Source organism: Phoenix dactylifera, chromosome 18 (assembly GCF_051530095.1).
Source record: "Phoenix dactylifera cultivar Ajwa chromosome 18, Ajwa_hap1_PhDact_Kaust_v1.1, whole genome shotgun sequence".
Classification (NCBI taxonomy): Eukaryota; Viridiplantae; Streptophyta; class Magnoliopsida; order Arecales; family Arecaceae; genus Phoenix; species Phoenix dactylifera.
The window spans coordinates 11,397,501-11,420,901 of NC_143207.1; the positions used below are offsets into that span (position 1 = coordinate 11,397,501).

General features: G+C 43.8%; 1 protein-coding gene across 3 annotated transcripts; it reads right to left on the minus strand.

Annotated features, from left to right (window-relative positions):
- Positions 1-7,848: 7,848 nt before the first annotated feature.
- Positions 7,849-22,943, minus strand: LOC103723643 (putative serine/threonine-protein kinase PBL16). Of its 3 annotated transcripts, none has more exons than XM_039122266.3 (6): positions 22,305-22,943; positions 21,367-21,674; positions 21,133-21,268; positions 19,985-20,121; positions 18,627-18,750; positions 7,849-8,555 (listed from the first exon to the last, which is right to left on the minus strand). In XM_039122266.3, exons 1-6 carry the CDS (start codon positions 22,366-22,368, stop codon positions 8,221-8,223), a joined length of 1,104 nt encoding a protein of 367 aa, XP_038978194.1. In that variant the 5' UTR covers positions 22,369-22,943; the 3' UTR covers positions 7,849-8,220. The 3 variants fall into 3 exon arrangements, with proteins under 3 accessions (XP_038978194.1, XP_089784519.1, XP_089784520.1); XM_089928393.1 differs by lacking the exon at positions 7,849-8,555 and adding an exon at positions 13,428-14,234 and having other exon boundaries at positions 22,305-22,940; XM_089928394.1 differs by lacking the exon at positions 7,849-8,555 and adding an exon at positions 13,428-13,600 and having other exon boundaries at positions 22,305-22,939.
- Positions 22,944-23,401: the final 458 nt, after the last annotated feature.

Consider the following 23,401-nt stretch of genomic DNA (forward strand, 5'->3'; position numbering starts at 1 on the left):
AACCGGGAATCAGTGTCCGACTGCTCTCTCTCCAAAGTCCACCTCCTACATTGCACGTGCCGGTAGACTAAACTTCTCAAATCCAGCCGGAACTGTTTTATTTGCTCGCTCAGCAAGTCCAAACACTGGTTGCGGTTATTCAAACTCTTCATCTGGCTGGAGTTTCATCAACCGCTGAACTCGACAGGAAGGTTAAGAAAGCGGGGCGACAAATTCCGATGCTTTGGGATCAGGTCACGGACCTCCGCGAGGAGTGTTATCGATCGAGGAGCAAGTCCCCTCGGAAGTCTGGGAGACATCTTTCCCACCGAAGTTTTGAGGAGTATACTCCTCTTACGTCCTCCTGGGCCGAAATCCTCACGGAAATTGAGGGTTGCAGCTACCTCCAATCTCTTCCGAAGATGCGCCCATCAAAGTCACGAAAGCATTTAGGCAAATACTGCCGCTTCCACAGGGATCACGGCTACGACACAGAGGATTGTTATCAGCTCTGTGTTAAGATCGAAGTGATCATCCGCCAAGGCCTTCTGAGCTGGTTCGTTGGCGGGTCAACTGATAGAGCGGAGCCCGATGGGCAGACTTCGGGACCATCTGACGGACCCGACGACGGACGCCCCAGTGCGGGTATTATCAATACCCCATCTATGAGTCTCACACATTGATGTCGCCTTAGCCCCAAGGGGCCAAGAAGAGGCCACACTCATCGGCCCGAGTCTGGTGACCCCATATGTAAATTACTCTCCCAAGAAAGAACCTTAGCCTTCTTCAGGTCAGGGCTTTCTCTCTCAGGCCGTAATCTAATGAAGTTATCTTCTAGAATTTTTCCAAGGCATCTCTGAAGTGTCCTAGGAAGCTCGGCGCACATTTGATACCCTGGCAGCATGAGTTATATGCCTATAACTTTATAAAGTTGCCCTTGGAGCTTGCCTCAGGGTGCCTTGCAAGACTTAGCGAGAGCCCGAGGGCCTCGTAACTGCAGGTTCCATCTACAAAATCATCCTTTGAGCTCGACTCGAGATGCCCTGCAGCGTCAACAGGGAGCCAAGAAAGAGCACCCCCGTCCGCAAGATTCTACAAGTACGCTCCTGATCTGAGTGGGGGGTATCTACAAAGTCATTATTTGAGCTCAACTCGGGATGCCCTGCGGCGTCAACGGGGAGCCAAGGAAGAGCACCCCGATCCGTAGGATTCTACAAGTACGCCCCTGATCTGAGTGGGGGGCATCTACAAAGTTATCATTTCAGCTCGGCTCGAGATGCCCTGCGGCGTCAACAGGGAGCCAAGGAAGAGCACCCCCATCCGCAGGATTCTACAAGTACGCTCCTGATCTGAGTGGGGGGCATCTACAAAGTCATTCTTTGAGCTCGGCTCGGGATGTCCTGCGGCGTCAACGAGGGGCCGAGGAAGAGCACCCCCATCCGCAAGATTTCACGGATCCGCCTCCTATCTTAGTAGGGGGCAATGGCGGGGTTTGTTTAAAGCTCGCCGTCCTCGAGTGGATTTCTGCTCTCGGGTAGATGTTTATCCCCGAGCTTATTATTATTTTCGAGTTGGTTTCGACCCTCGAGTGGATTTCTGATCTTGAGTTGGCTTCGACCCTCGAATGGTCTTCTGCTCTCGGGTAGATGTTTATCCTCGAGCTTATTATAATTTCCGAGTTGGCTTCGGCCCTCGGATAGATTTCTGATCTCAAGTCGGCTTTGGCTCTTGAGTGGATTTCTGCTCTCGGATAGATGTTTATCCCCGAGCTTATTATTATTCCCGAGTTGGCTTTGGCCCTCGGGTGGATTTCTGATCTCGAGTCGGCTTCGACCCTCGAGTGGATTTCTGCTCTCGGATAGATGTTTATCCCCGAGCTTATTATTATTCTTGAGTTAGCTTCGGCCCTCGGGTGGATTTCTGATCTCGAGTCGGCTTCGGCCCTCGAGTGAATTTCTGCTATTGGGTAGATGTTTATCCCTGAGCTTATTATTATTCTCGAATCGGCTTTGGCCCTCGAATGGATTATTAGCCTCGAGTCGGCTTCGGCCCTTGAGTGGGTTTCTATTCTCGGGTGGATGCTTATCCCCGAGCTCACCTGTACTCCCAAGTTAACGAGAGCCCTCGGGCAAGCTTCTATCCTTAAAGTTAATCTATGGTTATTTGTTTTTCCTTCTCCGATTTCGCTCCCCTGGGCAAGGCTTAAAGCGGCCCGCACTATTGGATGAGGAACTACGAGCTCCCCTCATATGAGGCTTATTTTCAAATTGGGGGTATACCGAGCCCAGAGACTTTCACAAGTGCTAAATGCAACCCCTGCTATATGAGATGGGCCCGGATCTGGGCCACACAATTCGGATTTTGGTGTCCGAGCATGAAGCAGAACAAACTCAAATACTCATTGAAACAAAAGAAATTTTATTGATAGTGAAGGCCGAAGGCCGAATATAAGGATGCTCGACCTTGTGGTCGGAAGAGTTACAAAAGGCCTAAACGGCCAACCTTATAAAAACAAAAATAAAAATTAGTCAACATGAACAACCTCCATGTTGGTGTCAACTATGGCCTCCGACTCGGTTGTGACCTCGGGAGTGCCGTCTCCGCCTGCTTCAGCAGCTTCAGCTCCAACACCGGCGTTAGAAATGGCTGTTGGTTCCATCTCGTCGGCAGCTTCGGGAGCAATATTCGGCCTGGCCTCGGCAGTGGCTTCCACAACGTCCCCATTCGCCTCGGCAGCCCCATCCAGGTCTGGTTCAAGGCCGCTGAGGTCGACTCTAAGGCAGAACTGCTGAACTTGGAGATGACAATTGTCGAAACCCTGGATCATAGCAGCAGCAGCCCCTTCTGCCAGTTCAGCGAGGTACTCCTCCGACTGACGGAATTTTTCAATGGCCTCACGGGCGGACGATTCCACCAGGCTCTCGAGCCGCCCGACCTTTAGCTCCCGCTCTTCCGCCTCGCCCTGAAGGCTAAACAGAGCGGCTTCAAGCTCGGAGATGCGGCTTGCAAAGGAGGAGCGAGCACAAGAATGCTCGGCCTCCATGTCTTGGATCTGAGCCAGCCTATCCTTTATTAGGGCCTCGGAAGCACACACCTTCTTCTTGGTCTTCCGAAGCTGCTGTGAGGCGACTGCAGCTTTCTCCTCGGCCTTACGCTGCTGCTGCTCAACAGCGGCCACCCGATTTTCGGCCTCCTGCTGACGTTGCTCAGCAGACTCCGCTCGAGCTTCGGCCTCTTATTCTTGGAGCTCGGCACGCTCCGTTCTCAGCCTGAGCACCCTTAGCTCCTCCCGGTCGGTGAGTCTGTTGGATATCAATACGTCGACCACATGAAGAGACTGGCACGAAAAGATAAGAATGTCAGCAAAAACTGAAACTAAGCATTCACAAAGGAAATAAAAAAGGGACAAAAGGACAACATTACTTACCCGCACGCTCGCCGAGTAAACGTGATGGACGAGGTCGCCAAGGCCCTCTTCCATCAGTGCGCGGTCGCGCAGAAGCATGATGTTGCGCACGAGCCCGTGAGCAACCTCTTCAAATTTGAGGGCCGAATCACCCTCAGGTATACGCCGTGGTTGTTCCCCGCCGGACTCAGGAAACATCGGCTCGATTCTCGTCAAGGCCGGAACTTCGGAGAAGGTCGCAACCTCGGCGCATAATGAAACCATGGGGGGACCGAAGTCCTGGGCCCACAACCCAGCTTGGAATCCAGTCCGGACGGCTGGGTTATCGCGGCGACCTCCAAAACTTGGTCAGCAGGTGTGACCGCCGCTCGGTCGGGAAGATCCCCCCCAGTCGTCGATTGGGGCACCTCGGCTTCTTCTATAGACCCCTGGCTAGGTCCGGCCAGAGCAAGGGCATCCACCTCGGGCTCTCCCTGCTCGATCTTGAGGCCGGGGGCGACTCTTGCCTTCTTCGGCCTCCCCTCAAGCCGGACCCCTTCAGGGGCGGCCTCTTCTTCCTATATATGATCATCAGCATCTTGGTGTTGAAGATCATCCCTGCAATATCTAGAGATAAAAAGTCTTATCAACATCCCCAACGTAAAAAGAAAAGAAGAAAAAGCCAAATTACTTTTACCCTTGGGACGAATTGAGCTCAAGCCAAGATTCACTAGGGCCTCCTCACTGAGCAGGTCAGAGAGCCAAGGAGTTTCTTTCAGTCCGAGCAAACTATCTATGATCTTCTGCTCGGACCGCGACAATTGCGGGAGCTTATTGTTCACTAAGGCCAGCGGAAAGCTTCAGGTCAGATTCAATCCCCATGACCGCTCGGAGAAGATAAAGAAAAAATTATCCTTCCATCCGTGGATGAAAGTGGGCAGGCCCCCAAATAGCTTGCGGCCTCCTCGAGGGGAGAAGTACCACAACCCTTTATCTACAGGATTGCCTTTCAATATAAAGCAACTCCTAGAGACATTCACTAAGGGGGACAGGCTGTGTGCCAGGCAGAGGGCGAGAAAGCCAATGATTAGCCTCCACGAGTTCGGGGCGAGCTGCGCAGGCACCAGGCCATACACCGTCAGGAGTTCCCCCACAAATCCGTGCAGAGAAAATCTCAGCCCTGCTTGGAGTGTATCTACGTACACTCCGACCCAACTGTTAGGTGGGTTGGTGACTCGGCCTCCGAGGTCCGGGAGTTTGAGGACGAACTCTGGAGGAATGAAAAATCGGGCTCGAACCGAACCCAGATCCTTGTCGCTCATGAGTGAGCCGGTTCCATACGGGCTCGGGCCCACCTCGAGTTCAACCTCTTCCACCTCGGAAGAGGCCTGAGCTCGCGATGAACCTACATCGAACATCGATGTCCTCGTCGACGAGTCCATTGCCCTGGTCTTGAGATTATAAAATGGGGGAAGATGAAAAACTCTCCGAGCGACCGAAAGGAGGGATAAAATGCCTACCCGAAAGCTCGCCGGAAAAGGTGGACGGGCAGAGAAGAAGAATGTCCACCGGAAGAAGAAAGCTCCAACACCACGGCAATGACGGCTGAAGAAAGAAAATCAGGAGCGGGGGAGGGTCAAATAATGATCCTAGGACCCCCTTTCCAGGCCTTATATAGGCTACTATAGCGGCTCCGATCAGGCAACCTAAATGCTCAAACGACCCGAGATTTGCCACGTGGCGGGCCATAAGACGGCCTCAACAAATCTCCCCGAATCGCCCCACTAAATGCTGATCATTATGGATGGCGCTCCGGAGCTCGAAATACTGATGGCTAACCTTTTGCATTCCACCAGACGAGACGCTTCAGAAAAGGGAGCATTAATGGTCGGCTTCTCACATTCCGCCAGACGGAGTGCTTTGGGGGACGGGGAATTAATGATCGAAACCCTCCTCGTCCTACTCTAGCAACCCCCCCCCCCCAAAAAAAAGGAACGCCCACGTGGAACATTGAAAAATTTCCATGATGGATTCTACTTAAGAAAATTTGGCAGCTTGAACCTCCCAAGTCCGACGTCGGGCTCTCAGCCGAGAAATGCGCCTAGGCATACCCAGTTTGGTACGCACCTCTTCTTGCCTGTGTGATGGAAACATTGGACGATCCGAAGGCTGCCTACTTCCATCATCCGAGCTGCGAGGCAGCTCGACCTCGGAAGTGGGGGGCAAATGATAGGGGGAAAAATGGATCATCCAGCCCACGACTAAAAGGCCGCCCAGTAAACATCAACGCCAATCGGCCGAATCTTTACTTCGGCCTAGAGTCAGCTCGACTTCGGGACTCCGCCAAAAGCTCCACCAACTTCAGATATTCGCCGACTCCCCCGACCAAGCTCGGGGTGCCTTCAGATATTCATCGACTCCCCCGACCAAGCTCGGGGTGTCTTTAGATATTCGTCGATCCGCCCCGACCAAGCTCGGGGCGCCTACCTCAGCAGTACGCCCCGATCTTCGAGCTCGGGGCGCTCCACCGAGCACATCTCGGAATCCGGAAAGCCAAGCTATTCTTAGCACCCGTCAAGCCGACCTCGTCAAATGCTTGATGCGACCTTTTAATGAGCTCGGCTTCGCCAACGACCGCACCCATGTGTGCACCTACGTCCATCTGCGTGGCCGTACTTTGCAACACTACCGTGTCACGTCTCTATATCCGGCCTTCAACAGTCAGACGACATCTTGACCACTCCGGCCATATCCTGCCGTGACTGTCAACACCTACCGTTCTTAAGAATGAGCAGTACTACACACCATCAGCCAGCTGCGCGCCACCCGGCTCAGAGCCACGCCCCCTCATGATGAGGGCTGACAGTGCCTCTGCCACCTGGGCCACTCCACCGAAACTATAAAGAGCTCGGTCAGGTAACTTCTAGAGGACCTCTCTTTTTGGCTGGACCAAATCGATCCTACTCTAACTTGATCGTCGGAGGGCCCTCATCGAAAACACCGGTGAGGCTTTGTGCAGGTCTGCAGCCGTCGTACAGGAGGTGGCTCCCGTTTTCTCCTTCCAACCAACGGTGGCTCCCTCGACTCCTCCGGCGTGGTCACCCTCGGGCCAAACTTGAACCACAACACTACCCAAGATCTACCCAGCAAATAACCGATGTGGGACTAAACATACGCTCGCACGGGTCCTCACATACTCTCCCCGTTCAAGCTCTGACGTCCTCATTAGGCTAAGGGTTCAAATCGAATCACAAACTCTATGATCGGCCCATGGTTAGCCCCAATAGATCCGTGTTGCAGTGTCCCTTAGTCCGCATAGGTTATGGGCCAGGTCCGCTCTGATACCATTTGTAATAATCCAGGACCTCACTCAAAATGGTTAGCCGAAAGGTATTATTTGGATTCCTTAATCTTGTACAAGTACCCAAGATCTACCCAGCAAAAAACCGATGTGGGACTAAACACACGCCCGCAGGGGTTCTTACAAAATGGTTAGCCGGAAGGTATTATTTTGGTTCCTTAATCCTGTATAAGTACCCAAGATCTACCTAGAAGATAACCGATGTGGAACTAAACACACGCCCGCACGGAACCTCAAAAAAATGACCCATAGAAAGTTCAATTCATCTGAGGCAAGAGGAAGCTGAGATGATCTGGATCATCAGGAAGAACAATATGGTAAAAAACATGGCAACTGTAAAATAAGTCACTACCAACATTAAGCAAAATATTTCTAATAGCAGTTACCCAACTAGACTATTTAATCAAACAATCCAATTAACAATAATCACATCATGATGTATTTAAAAGACAAAACTTCAAAGAATACACCATGATGACTGTGGTAGACAATGAACCGGTCCATGCGCACTAGGAGACAGCATAAATGAGCTATTCCTATGGTTTACGGATGCAGGAAAGTCCATTTTTAACCCCTGTGGTCCTTCATTCCATGAAAAAGAACAGCACTTTCCCTTAAATAAATATTTCTTCTGGACAATGGAAGACTTGGTAAAAGCTGATACTTTGGACAGAATCAGTTCAACCACCATACATATCCTTTTTGGCTGGTTTTGGATAATCTACTTCCAAATGTGCTACCTAAATGGGTCTTGATCAGCTTCAAAGCTGATTGGATCAAGCAAATAGACCCTTCAACCTCACAATGACTAAGCCAAGTATCGATTCTTTTTTCTCACATACATGCATGAATTCCTTAACCTCAGGCAATCAACTTTCTCAAAAGAAAACTTCAGGTGTTCGGTTTCTCGAAAAACAAAACTTCCGGTGATCGGCATTCTTTAAGAGTAAAATCTCCGTGTAATATTTCTCTGCTAAATGAACTTGAGCAAGAAGAAAATTTTATTTGGACAAGTTCTAGGACAAGCAGTCTAAGGATGCAAATTTCAGTTTTTCTAATAAGCCTAGATCCAAAACTGGATCCTAAGCAAACATAGTCAGACCACTTATCTGTTCAACTCAGGTTTCAATAAGAAATTCAGTAATTTTTACCATGATCTGAAATTTCTGTTTGAAAATAAGAACTTGGGCAGCTGACACCACTCTTTCCCCAGTCTTCCACAAAGAACAAGAATGAAACTGTTTCAAAATTTCCTGAACTACCAAATTGCTAACATAGATGATCGTCAACCTTGTTCAATACTTCCACCTAACTACTTACAACTCCAAGTAAAATCATTCAAACCCATCTAAAGGCAGAAACCACCATTGGTAATGTCAGGCTATCCTGAGAAAAACCCATGTCCTGGTGTGAAACATTAAGAAAAGATCCCCCAAAAGCACAAAACTTCAACCATACACTATAGTTTAGTCCTAGTCCATTCCACAGCTGGAGCTCAGTTGCTACCAGTATTTGGAGTCTCCATGGGTACCTGAAGAGGTTCCAAGCAGTCGACAATGTCTCTCATTAGAGGCCTTGCCTTCGGGTTACGGTTCAGACAGTGGTAGGCCAGCATGGCTACCTTATGCACAGCCTTGACAGGGTAGTCTCCATTCAACCTGGGGTCTACAATGCTGAGGACTTTCTTCTTCTGGGGAAGCAGTGGGAAGGCCCAGTCAGTGAGGGTCTCTCCTCGGGCAAGGAGGAACTTGTCCACGGATTTCCTTCCAGTGAGGAGCTCAAGCAGGACCACACCATAGCTGTAAACATCACTCATTGCAGTCAAATGCCCTGCATGGAGAAAGATACTATTTGGTCAGGCTTAATTGGTAATACACTTTTTTTTCTTTTGAGAAACTGTTACGCCCCGAGCCCGAGGCGCGGCAGACGCCGCACGCCCATACGGCGGACCGCACAGGCGTGCAAGGCAGCAGATCATATCAAAGCAGATACAGCTATTCAAAGATGACATAATTATTTAAATTGTTCAAAAGCAGACTAAAATTTCAAAATAGCATATGCCAACATAATTCAAATGTCCAAACTAAACTAACTAAAATGTCAATAACTGAAGGAATCGTCAGAAAATCTAACGCACTCCCCAATCCCGTGTGATCAAGCCTCTGGATCTGAAAAATGAAGAAAACAGAATAATGAGCTACACTAGCCCAGTAAGCAACAAAATACCCCAGAGTGGGGTCAGAGCATATCAGATCAAAATACAGGATAATGTCTGGAATAAATCATAAATAACATCATTTGTTGTTTTCAAAACTTATTATCATTTTTCCAAAAACTCTTATACCAGAATCTCAACATAATAGGCTACGGCCACGTAACCCAGTGGCATGGGTTGCACAAGGTGCCAAACACCACTATTATTAAGCACCGGTGGTACGGTGTCCAAATACCACTATTCTAATCACCGGTGGTACGGTGTCGAAACCGGTTCCTCACAGATTACAAGTCGACAGGGCCAACATATAATCCCCATTGGCGGGGCCAGAACAGAACAGAACAGATCATAGCCATGCTGAGAATACATATATATAAAAACAGATTTCATAAATTTTCCAATCATAGTTTACGGATTTCAAAGTATAATTTTCAGAAATTTAACATGCCAGACCCATTTTACTAAATACAAAACATATTTCAGAATTTAATCTATTTATCAAATAATTTAGAAATCACACTCGAAGTATTAAGTTACTTACCTTTTTTTGCTCTAAATCCCACTTCAGGCAAACATGTCAGATACACCTGTTTAATTAATTTCTTTGTTAATTTCAGAGCTAAGCAAAACCAAAATCAATATTATTGGACACGGCCCAACAGGGCCCAGAGTTGGCCCATGATGGGTATGGCCCGATAGGGCCCACATCGGACACGGCCAATGGGCCCGCATAGACTCGACCCAATAGGGCCCCCAAAGTTGGCCTCTAGATGGATTATTCATGCAATAAAATTCATTGTAGGGACTAATACTTAATTACGGGGTACTGTTCTATAATAAAGCTGGAGTGAAGGGACTAAATAATATATTTGAGGACCTTTACGTAATAAATCTTTCTTATAGGGATCAAACATAAATTACAGAAGGCTCTTTTGTGCAATAATATACTATTAAGGGCTTAACTGTAAAATTCCATTTATTGGCCAAACGAGTTCGGGTTTCGGGTTCCGGATTTCGGATTTCGGATTTCGGATCTGAAATGGGTTTCGGGTTCGAATCTGAACTGGGCCCAAGTTGGCCCACAAAAGGTACGGCCCAAATAGGACCAATAAGGCTAAATTGGGCCCAAGTTGGGCCCACAATGGGTACGGCCCATCTAGGCTCAACACGACTGGACTGGGCCCAAGTTGGGCCCACAGTGAACAGGGCCCAAGCTTGGCCCAGTTCGGCCCACGATGGGCCTTCTTCCCCAAATCCCCACGGACATGAGAAGACCAAGAGGAGAAAGGAGGAAGAAGGAGGAGGCTGATGGCCCGGCCAGTGGCTTGCAGGGGGTGGCGCGGCCGTCGGCAGAGTGGTCATGGCTGGCGGCAGAGTGGCGCGGCGGCTCGGCCGTGAAGAAGAAATCCGAGAATGATCTCGGTTGGGGGCCGAAAGGAAGGAAATCAAGGCTATTGGCATCGGAACAAATAGTAAAGAGAAGAAGCTTACCGGCGGTCGACGGAGGCAGTGGGAGGAAGATCTCGGCTGCCGGTGGCTCGATCCGGCAGTCAAGCGGCGGCGGCGGCACTTGGAACCGAGAGGAAGCAAATCTCCAAAACAGGGGAAGGCTTGCGGAGGGGATTCGGACGGCGATCGGGCGGCACCGACCACTCGAGAGGCAAGAGCCGGGGGAGGAGAGGGAGGAGAGGAAGAGGAGGAGACGGAGGAGAGGGAGGAGGGCTCGGGTGATCTCCGAAGGAGGAGGAACGGGGGTTTTATAGCCTCATTGTAACGGCTCTCCGCCGCGGGAATTGCGGAGGAGGCGAAATCAGCGGCCGTGCGTGCGGCCGCGAGGTGGACGCGGGATGACCGCGGTGCAGCCGCGGGATGCCCCTCTGTGCCCGAAGAAGATGGAGGGGATCGCGTCTGCGATCCCCTGCTACGCCCCTTCCAAAAGAGGAAGACGGGGCTGAAGTCGGCTGGGGCTGCCGACTTCAGCCCGAATCTCACATTCTCTCCCCCTTAAAAAAATTTCGTCCTCGAAATTTAAGAGAACTATGTCTTTCAAATTTAGAAATGCTCAGCCTATTGAGTAATATAAATCCAAGATCTCATTCTCCTTGATCAAAATCAGTGTGATAGATAACTTTGAATCAATTATCAAAACCTTCATATAAACTTGCAAGATTAACACTAGATAAGTGACTAACTAAAATCTCAGATTGAAATTATCATCTTGATGCATGTTCACTCGAAATTGGATCAGGATCGATTCACAGTAGGATTGATTAAAATTAGTTGCGTTTAAGATAAAACTTGAAATGAAATGGATCTCATACACTTATCAAGGTAGTGTGCTGATCCCTCAAATGATAATGACCAACCTTAGAGTTAAATCATTATATTGCTAAGAATATGATTCACAAAATGAATATGTACTAATGATCATTAGATAGCAACGATTTATCTCAAAAATGATTTGCATCAAATCACAAAAGCAGGTCTAAAAAGGCAAAGTATTGATACCATGATTCAATATGCCACAAAGCTTTTAACTTAAACTTATAAATTATAAGATGGGAGCAAATAATGCATGGTTTATTCAGATACTTAACAAGTTAGACCATATTTGATCAACAACCAACTAACCCGAGTCATGATACGTTCAAATTATTATTATTATTATTATTTTCTTAGCATACCCAAAAATAGCAAAGTCTATTCAAGAAATAACATAATCTTATCATGATTGACCTGAGAATCAATAGCATACACCTTCCCTTATTAACAAAATCTTTCATTATTGAATAACATAGTCTTTCATAATAACATGTTACCAAAACACAGTCAATATTTTTGACCAGTTTAAATTGACTCAGTCCATCATACTTTCGCTGCGCAACTCTGATCAATATTCTCCAAAATTTCTTAATGATCCCAGATCATCAACATTTTTTTCTTTTTTTTTTTTATTCAAGCAAAATTTTATCCTTGCTTTCCAAGTACACTAGGTCATGATTAACCCTTGAGATAGTTGTCGTATTTGTACCATCGTATAATCAAGTAATCATATTCTAGATCCAAATTTGAACTAAGCCAATTCTAGTTTCCCTTGACAATTCCATTATACAAGTTAATATTTATTCTAAGCTTTGTTAATTAAAAGATTCTAGATTAACTTACTCAGGAGCTTACTCAATCATCCCGAATCTTTTCTTTTAGGCTAAACTTATTTGGGCCTCTCATAAAATCCCACTTGCATTTCTCATATGGTGATACAAAATCCACAATCAACTCACAGCCTTGATTAATAAATATTTAACTCACACAAATCTAATAATCTGGTTCAAAGATTTACAAGAAATTCCTCCAAGATATAAGCTCTATGATTTTTCATTGAGATCAATTCCTTAAATAAGTAAAATATTTTTTTATTTGCAATACTGCAAACATTTCGGAATCTTGTAAACTACTAGACTTAGAGAATCTATTCAAAACACCACAAACTCATTAACTATTTCATCCCTTTAATAATAGTTCCCATTTTTTTTTAATATATATATTGCAGATAAAAGAATCTACTAATAACACAATGATATCCATATTGATCAAAATCAGAAACACTATACTTTCCAATGAAATTTTTCATTAACAAGAAAAACCATCAAGAACTTTTCCAAATCAAAGAGGACCTATTTTCGACCAACCCAAAAATATTTTAATACTCTAATATTCTCAAGACGTACTAATTGACTTCCCATCAAAATACCAATCTTAATTGTAAAACGAAAAGATATAAAATTTCAAGTCCCAAGTAGAGCCAAAGAAGAACTCTTGAGTCTCATCCTTAAATATATTTTACTTATATATAACAATTTCATGTTTGATCCGACTACATATTTTAACCTCGAAAAATATCATAAAATCTCTCCTAGTTCAAGCATTAGACAACTTCCTATGAACGAAACTTAACTTGCCACCAAATAATTAACTTCAAACTAGAAGTAATATCCACAATACCTGATATCAAGTTGAACTTCAAAAATAATTACATTGCACGATAATATTCCATGATTAACATTCCTTCACTTAATTTAGTCAAAATCTAATTAATCATAACTTCAAATACAAATTGCTCTACCAAGAATACTCTCGGAATAGCTTATTCACACTTCGGTTACGACCATAATTAGGTTTCATTCTAATTTTAGCATTTCAAAATTATGATAAAATAACTCAAATTTATCAATAACAAAAGCAAATAAATGCCTTCGTCTAGTGGCCTAATGTCTACCCATCTCTCAAACTTTCCGATGAATCCTAAAGATCCTAAAACTTAAGCTCCATCTGACTATTTCAAACACAATCCCTAGGAATCTGAAACCTGAGCTCTGATACCACCAAATCTGTCACGCCCCGAGCCCGAGGCGCGGCAGACGCCGCACGCCCATACGGCGGACCGCACAGGCGTGCAAGGCAGCAGATCATATCAAAGCAGATACAGCTATTCAAAGATGACATAATTATTTAAATTGTTCAAAAGCAGACTAAAATTTCAAAATAGCATATGCCAACATAATTCAAATGTCCAAACTAAACTAACTAAAATGTCAATAACTGAAGGAATCGTCAGAAAATCTAACGCACTCCCCAATCCCGTGTGATCAAGCCTCTGGATCTGAAAAATGAAGAAAACAGAATAATGAGCTACACTAGCCCAGTAAGCAACAAAATACCCCAGAGTGGGGTCAGAGCATATCAGATCAAAATACAGGATAATGTCTGGAATAAATCATAAATAACATCATTTGTTGTTTTCAAAACTTATTATCATTTTTCCAAAAACTCTTATACCAGAATCTCAACATAATAGGCTACGGCCACGTAACCCAGTGGCATGGGTTGCACAAGGTGCCAAACACCACTATTATTAAGCACCGGTGGTACGGTGTCCAAATACCACTATTCTAATCACCGGTGGTACGGTGTCGAAACCGGTTCCTCACAGATTACAAGTCGACAGGGCCAACATATAATCCCCATTGGCGGGGCCAGAACAGAACAGAACAGATCATAGCCATGCTGAGAATACATATATATAAAAACAGATTTCATAAATTTTCCAATCATAGTTTACGGATTTCAAAGTATAATTTTCAGAAATTTAACATGCCAGACCCATTTTACTAAATACAAAACATATTTCAGAATTTAATCTATTTATCAAATAATTTAGAAATCACACTCGAAGTATTAAGTTACTTACCTCTTTTTGCTCTAAATCCCACTTCAGGCAAACATGTCAGATACACCTGTTTAATTAATTTCTTTGTTAATTTCAGAGCTAAGCAAAACCAAAATCAATATTATTGGACACGGCCCAACAGGGCCCAGAGTTGGCCCATGATGGGTATGGCCCGATAGGGCCCACATCGGACACGGCCAATGGGCCCGCATAGACTCGACCCAATAGGGCCCCCAAAGTTGGCCTCTAGATGGATTATTCATGCAATAAAATTCATTGTAGGGACTAATACTTAATTACGGGGTACTGTTCTATAATAAAGCTGGAGTGAAGGGACTAAATAATATATTTGAGGACCTTTACGTAATAAATCTTTCTTATAGGGATCAAACATAAATTACAGAAGGCTCTTTTGTGCAATAATATACTATCAAGGGCTTAACTGTAAAATTCCATTTATTGGCCAAACGAGTTCGGGTTTCGGGTTCCGGATTTCGGATTTCGGATTTCGGATCTGAAATGGGTTTCGGGTTCGAATCTGAACTGGGCCCAAGTTGGCCCACAAAAGGTACGGCCCAAATAGGACCAATAAGGCTGAATTGGGCCCAAGTTGGGCCCACAATGGGTACGGCCCATCTAGGCTCAACACGACTGGACTGGGCCCAAGTTGGGCCCACAGTGAACAGGGCCCAAGCTTGGCCCAGTTCGGCCCACGATGGGCCTTCTTCCCCAAATCCCCACGGACATGAGAAGACCAAGAGGAGAAAGGAGGAAGAAGGAGGAGGCTGATGGCCCGGCCAGTGGCTTGCAGGGGGTGGCGCGGCCGTCGGCAGAGTGGTCATGGCTGGCGGCAGAGTGGCGCGGCGGCTCGGCCGTGAAGAAGAAATCCGAGAATGATCTCGGTTGGGGGCCGAAAGGAAGGAAATCAAGGCTATTGGCATCGGAACAAATAGTAAAGAGAAGAAGCTTACCGGCGGTCGACGGAGGCAGTGGGAGGAAGATCTCGGCTGCCGGTGGCTCGATCCGGCAGTCAAGCGGCGGCGGCGGCACTTGGAACCGAGAGGAAGCAAATCTCCAAAACAGGGGAAGGCTTGCGGAGGGGATTCGGACGGCGATCGGGCGGCACCGACCACTCGAGAGGCAAGAGCCGGGGGAGGAGAGGGAGGAGAGGAAGAGGAGGAGACGGAGGAGAGGGAGGAGGGCTCGGGTGATCTCCGAAGGAGGAGGAACGGGGGTTTTATAGCCTCATTGTAACGGCTCTCCGCCGCGGGAATTGCGGAGGAGGCGAAATCAGCGGCCGTGCGTGCGGCCGCGAGGTGGACGCGGGATGACCGCGGTGCAGCCGCGGGATGCCCCTCTGTGCCCGAAGAAGATGGAGGGGATCGCGTCTGCGATCCCCTGCTACGCCCCTTCCAAAAGAGGAAGACGGGGCTGAAGTCGGCTGGGGCTGCCGACTTCAGCCCGAATCTCACAGTTAACACACCTCAACTTATATTCTATGATTGAAATCATGTCAGATTAAAACCAAGATTGTGAAAAGAGTAGAAGGAAAGAGTTTTAATCAGAAGGCATATCGCTGACTTCATTCAAATGAGGGAAAAAGCTTAACAAAGGCAGTGTTACAAGAGAAATTAATGTTGGCAGAAACTTAGCAGCTGCTCTTAAAATTCAATTGACTTTCAAAAGGATGAGCCAGCTGAAAATGATAATTTGAAAATTAAAAAATACTTTAAATTTAACATAAACAAAATCTTTAATTCATCCTAACAAAAATCATAGTTATTCTTATGGAAATGGACTCAGAGAATCAGGTGAAGCTTTGAGGATAATCAAAGCAATATTGGTAGTCATTTACTTTAAATGTTCTAGAAAGCAGTAAACTCTCAAATTATTTACATAAATACTGATAAAGCTGGCAATTAGAATAATTGAAAAGTAAAAGGGCAAAGAAAAGAAGACTTGAGCAAAATCAAGCTTCAAGAACATTTTCCTACTCTCAAAGTAACTAACTGCGTAGAAGGGACCACTACTTCAATAAACAATGTGCATGAGGGAGACATTTTACATGCAGATGATATTAAAGAGGCAAACTGACTTAGGTTACCAATAATATACATACTTTAAACAGAACGGATATAAGTAAGATAAAGCTTTCTTCAGACTCCATAATTGAAAATAGTAATATAAATTACAACAATAGATTTACTAAGCAACTTAGTTTAGTTTCGATATAAAGTAAAACCTATCCATCTTTAAAATCCAACTCCAAGTCCTTCTATCTAAAGGATACATGGGTATGAAGAAGCCTCCAAATAAAAGTCAAATAGTACAGGTGTCTCCTACTCAATGATTCATTCTATAACATTGTAATGTTATTTCCCATTACTTTTTTTCGAAAAAAGCCTTCAGAAAACATATCTTTCAAGAAGTCCCATGTGCATACCATGAAACAACCCAGGATCTCACCCAAAATGGCTAGCCAGAAGTTATTATTTGGGTTCCTTGATCCTGTATAAGTACCCAATATCTACCCAGCGAATAACCGATGTGGGACTAAACACACGCTCGCACGGGTCCTCACATACTCCCCCCGTTCAAGCCCTGACGTCATCGTCAGGCTAAGGGTTCAAATCTGTTCAAATCTAATCACAAACACCACGATTGGCCCGTGGTCAGCTCCAATAGATTCGTGCTGCAGTGTCCCCTAGTCCACATAGGTTATGGGCCAGGTCCGCTCTGATACCATTTGAAACAACCCAGGATCTCACCCAAAATGGCTAGCCGGAAGTTATTATTTGGGTTCCTTGATCCTGTATAAGTACCTAATATCTACCCAGCGAATAACCGATGTGGGACTAAACACACGCTCGCACGGGTTCTCACATACCGACATGCTATCTTTCACCTAAAACGCATCCCGTAAGTCCAGTTGTCATTCTGAATCATATGTACTTACAACGACCCGAGTTTGGACCTTCTACAAGCCTAGTATAAAGTATTAAATTGTTTTTGGAGGAAAAAGCAATGAAGTACCCTAAGGATTAAAGCATGGAATGCCGTACCGGTCCGTACCGGCCGGTACGGGCCGGTACGTACCGGTCCGGTCGTGGACCGGTACCGGAACGGATAAAAAACCGGTATTTTCCGGTTTTTTATCCGAACCGGCCGGTACGGGTGCGTACCGGCCGGTTCGGGCCCGTACCGGCCGGTTCGGAGCCCATACCGGCCGGTACGCACCTCGTACCGGTGCGAACCGGCCAGTTCGCACCGGTACGATTTTTTTTTTTTTTTTTAGAACCACAGCGCCGCGCGCTGTGGTTTTTGAAACCACCGCGTACCGGCCGGTACGGGACCGGTACCAGCCGGTACGTACCGGACCGGACCGGTACCGTACCGGTCCGACCGGCCACCGGTACGCCGACCGGTACCGGTACGGCGGACCTTGGATTAAAGTAATAGCAGACTGGTCAAAAGGAAACAAGAACTTCTAGATGACTTGACGAAATAAATCGATACTTAAACTTTGTCTCGTTGCAAAAGTAAGTTGACAAAAAAGAGCAAAACCGCTTAGATGCCTCAACCTTCCGTGCCATTTGTAACTCAAGAATTTTCTAGAAATGTCTTATTTTTTTGAGAAAATAGGAGGAAAGAGTCCACCCTGTTTCATTCTAGTCAAAAAATAATTTGAATGATCGTGCAGGATTTTGAGCAAAAAGACTTTCTAATAAAAAGGGAACTAGCCTAAAAGGTAATGTATTCAGAGGGAAAATATTCTTTTATTACTGTATTTAAAGTATAATTTGTCTGTTTTAGGTCTATTAAGTTGCTGATAATTGAGAGGAATTATTTGATGATTGTATTATATGCCTTACATTTGCTTCCTTGTGGAAAAATGATTGCTCTGATCTAAGGGTATCAAATTCAGTCAACTCGGCTTCTCTGGGAGAACTTGTAGAAATTTTCCATATGTTAAGTGATTCAGAGTTCTCTGACTTTTGGATGGCACAAAAGTAATGCCAATGTAATTTGGCAAACATATAAATACTGACATACTGAATGTAATTAGCTAGTTTGCTACCTCATATTTATCCAAAACATTTGATTATTTGAGAAGCATCAGGATGGGCACCTTAGATTTAGGAATCATTATACCTTCAGAAATTCTTGCAAGCATCTATTTAGGTGAAAAAGGTAAAATTTAATTCAAAGAAATAGAAATAGGATCTTGATTAGCACCTTTCATATGACAAACATGCCCAGTGGAAGATCTTTAATTTTAAAGACTTAGAGTTAATTCCCCAAGACCTACTCCTCTAGAACTTTTGATAACAGAGATTTGGGGAAAAAATCCACTTAAACTACACACTAACATCCAAACTACAGGTGAAATTGGCATTATCTCAGAGGGAGATACGAAAGAAACCTTCTGAAAGTAAATAATGTTCTCAGCTTATATTACCTGTCATAATATACTCGGGAGCTGCATAACCATTAGTACCCATAATTCGAGTAGAAACATGGGATTTATCACCAACTGGTCCATCTTTTGCAAGCCCGAAATCAGAAAGCTTGGCATTGTACTCCTATACATATAATGAAAAATTAAGCCAAAAGTGATCAATTTTAGGTGTTAGAAAAATAAAATGATCGAAGGCAGGGTGAGGTAAAGAAAGAGAAAATTCAAGAACATGAGCATTATACAAGTTATGGAAAGAACAGGGCACCTACAACTTAAGATTTCCTAACATGAACTGAGAGATAAAGGCCATGGCAAGCTTTAAGAGAATAGGAAAGGGCAAGGATGGTTGAAATTTGAAGGACATGTGAGTGATGAGCATGAACCATGCTAGAGGAGCATAAATGTATAACTCAGATAAATACACCAATGGACATTACACTGGACATGATAGGCTATCATACTGTTTATCTCTAACACCTACTTCTCACATTTGAGGCAAATCATACACCAATGTCTTGCTATGAGAAATGCAGACTGAACATGCAAAAAAGAACAGTACATTCACTACTGGAAAGGAGGAACACTGCGAAAGCAGATTAATACAAAAGGCCATGAGTATGACCAGATAAAATAGAAGACTGTAAGGGATTTAAAACAAAAAATAGAAAGGACGTTAAAATATATTGATATATTGGTTTTTAATAAGAAAGATTTAAGTGGTTGTTTGACACCATAAGGACTGTATTAGAGGTCGCAGAAACTTCAAATCTCTATTGCTTAAGTACAATCCTGGAACATGTAGAAGATATCGAAGGCAAGGATAAAAAAAAGGGAATTAATACAGATATGGTTCACAATTTTATGGTTGTATTAGACTTATTACAGTTGTAATGATAACTCCTTCCCCTCGATCTCACACTTGTATATTTGATGTCCTAAGAGATAAGATGCATATGCGGCGTTCCAATCAAGTATCCACCACATGGTTTAGAAAAGTTATGTACTGTGACCAAATAAACAGTCACACATGTATAAACAACTTGTATGGTCTCAAACCAGAAGATGAGTCCAAGAACATGTTAGACTAACAATAAGAAAATGTACTGATTATAATACACATATCAGAAACAAGAATGACTGAAGATGCCTACTTTTTAACTATAAATTCATGTTTGTGTAAAACCAACCTTCCATGCAATCTTACAAATTGACATACTTGTTCTATTCAGGTTTGCTCCACAAATTAAAAAAAAAAGACAAAACATAATTCTCTTGTTCTAATCAAATGTAATATGTTGTTATAGTGCTAAGGTCATGCATTAAAACATCAAAATGATTCAGAATTTTGACCAACTAACCTGGTCTAGCAATATATTAGATGTTTTAAAATCACGATATATGACAGGTTTTTCAGCTTCATGCAGAAAAGCAAGCCCTTTTGCAGCACCAATTGCAATTCTCATTCTGATAGACCAAGGAAGGGGATGCAATCCTCCTACATAACAACATAAACAATCAGCAATGATAAGATGAAAGCTGAGATTTGGAGTGTTGCAATTAATGGGGCATAAGGACATTACAAAGAGATGAACAAAACATGATACTTGGAAACAGATTACTGCCACAGGCTATGAAGGAATCCAAATTTTGGATTATTTTATCAACTTAAGGAATTCAAAGTTTATATGCCTTCTACCATGCACTTAACAAATGTTTCTAATATGCTGTGCAAAACACATTATTTCTATCAATTCTACTTCCTAAATGACCTTATCATGTCAAGACACATTATACCCAAATTATCATGTCAAATGGAGAAGGGAACCAATCTAGTTTTTTGGCTTTGTACAATCAGCCATCAAAGAAACTTGTGAAAATGTATGGCACCTATTGGTGAATGTGGCTAATCAAATGCCAAAAAGAAGTTTCAAATAAAAATAAATTAGCAGCACTCTCGATATAAATCCTTATTGATATGTTGTTTTCAATTATAATGATAGCGGTGGGCCTGGCCAAGCTGGTTCTGTTAGGCTAATGGCTAACCATGAAACAATTGATTTTAAATATTACTTGAAAAGGCCACAATAGGAGCATTCTTTTAAGTACTTATCTATTATTTGATGTTCATATCCCCAACGTCATGACATGGTTTCCGACTTAGGTTCTGCTACTCTTGATGGTGAAATATACTCCACTACAAAAGACAGCTTCCAGGGAGTAAGATTAAAAATTCAATTTTGATTAAGATGACAAGAATGACCTATGTGCATAGACATCGGAAACATAATTGATAAACACATCATATCCAGAAACCAAAGAAGTAGCTTCGGAGGAAAGTGATAAGTTATTTTGTTGTCAAGGCCATAAGAAAGAAGAGATCAGTTCTACTTTATCCAAGTTTCTGTTACTACATCAAAAATTACACTAATATGTAGATTACACTAATATGTAATAAAATTTATTATTTAGTAGCACCAAATGGGTAAGATCAGACAACAACAATTACTTGAAAAGAGACTGTCTTCGACACTGCCACGAGCCATGAACTCGTATATTAGCATCCGGTGCTCGCCTTCGCAGCAGTATCCAACCAATTTCACCAAATTTGGATGAGAAAGTTGCCCGAGGAATATAACCTCAGTCTGCATACATCCCATGGTTTCTTAGAGTTACCACATCCAAGTAAAAGGTTACCAAAAATAGGTGTAAATATTTAAATTAAGCTGATAGAGTAGGTTACCAGCCATTCTCTGTGACCCTGAAAACTGTTATCACCATCATGGACCTTCACAGCTACGTGAAGAGGATGAAGATCTTCCCTAAGATCTTCAGTTATAAATCCTTTATAAACACTTCCAAACCCCCCTCCACCAAGAACATGGTCCTGCCTGAAATTCCCTGTGATGATCTTAAGTTCATTGAGAGTAAATGCTATCAGTGGGTTTGCAGCTCCGTCACGCCGCAAGTCCTCGACTTCCTTAGGATTTGAGGGCAATTTGCTCTCCTCCTTCCCTTCTTCTTTTACTGGACTCTGGACTTTTGGAGATTCTATAAAACAAAAAAAATGAAAAAGGAAAGAACATGTTTATGCTTTAGAAACAGAGGAAAACGAGTATATAACAAAAAGATTTAGAATTTAAACTTCGAATTTTCTATCTTTGAATGCTGCAGAAGCAAAAGATATGCAACTTACAAAACAAAATTAAAGAAAAAAAATTACTCGTTCGATTTTTATATCAAGAAACAACAAAGGAAGAAAACCGAATGAAACCTCCATTTGCACATTCCTCTTTCAAATGTTCTGTAACAAGCGTCAAGAATTAAGAACTGGATATTGGAAGGTTAAAAAAAGGCAAAGCTCACTTCAAGCTGCTTTCTTAATGCAGTGGAAGAAGAGATACAAAAACATATTCCAGGTTCCAAACATCTTCTGAGAAGAAGATCCAGTTGCAGAAGACGAAGCCTATACGTTAAGAAAAGATTGAAAAAAAATATAACTTATATGCAAGAGAGATAAACCAGACTCAAAATCCTAAAACAGGAAAGTTATAATGATAAAAAAGCACTCAAACTAGACAACCATATAAACTAATATAAAATAGAAAAGAAGGAATCAAAGGTTTCACTCATTCTAATCTAAGAAAGCATGAAATAACTCAAATCCCAGAAAAAACTCACCTAACTTTGCATTGGAAGATACTGTATAAATGGATGGGTTCCCTCCAAACAAGCAATTACCCATTAATACGCCACAAGCCTCAGGCTCCCCACGCCCCTCACCAAGATACCATTTCCATTTAGAGAGAGAGAGAAGCTTCTACTGGCTGGGGTGTGGGTGCTATTGGGTTTGATTTGCAGATCAAAGGGAGAGAGAAGAAATAGATGCAGTTTAATACTAGAGAAGGAAAGAAATACCTATTTTAGTTTAGGACTTGAGCTGAGGTAAGATAAAGGAGGGGAGGAGGGGCGAATTTAGAACTTAATGAAAAGTCTTTGAAGTCTTCATGGTGGGGGTCTAATGGCAGGTTTTGTTGTGTGAGAGAAAGACAAACATCCAAAAGGAAACAAAAGAAATGAATGCTTCAACTGAAAATTCACTTCTGGATTCTAGTGTTTAGCTTCTTGGTAGCAGAGACAGGGAGCTTCAATCAATTCAAAGTTGATTTTATACATACAATTTAGTCTTTTCTTATGGGTTTCCTTGAGACTGACTTAGCATGAAGGAGCTGGGAAGGTGTTATTAAAGGGAATATAATCCAAGGAGAAGGAAAAGTATGAAAGTGAGAGCTCTCCCCCGTCAAAGAAATGTAGCCCACCACTACACTTGGGGTGCGGATCGGGGAGTGCACTTTTATATTCTTTAGATTCCTGTTCATTGCTTTTGTTTTATAGCGCGCTTATCTTGGATGGGAGTTGGGTGGTGGCCATTTTCTTTTTTTCTCGGTCTACTGTAGCAAGCAATAATGGCCTCTTACAATCCCTCGGGGCAAGGGTGGGGGTTGCCGTGGCTTCCCAAGCACCACCATCCAAGGCAGCATGCATCGTATTTTTTAGTGCTTGTGGTGGCTGTGGCAAGGATGGTAACGACCGAAGTTTGAAGTAACAAGGAATGAGCACTCAACTCTGAAGTCCGCCTCTGAATTCAGGCAATTAACGTAGCTGAGTCGCCCTCAACAAGCATAAAGTTAGCTCTTAGGTTCTTAGGCTGCATCGAGCATAGCTGATACCCGCCCATGCAACCTTCAGCTCTGCTTTTGGGACTAAAGTGTTAAAGA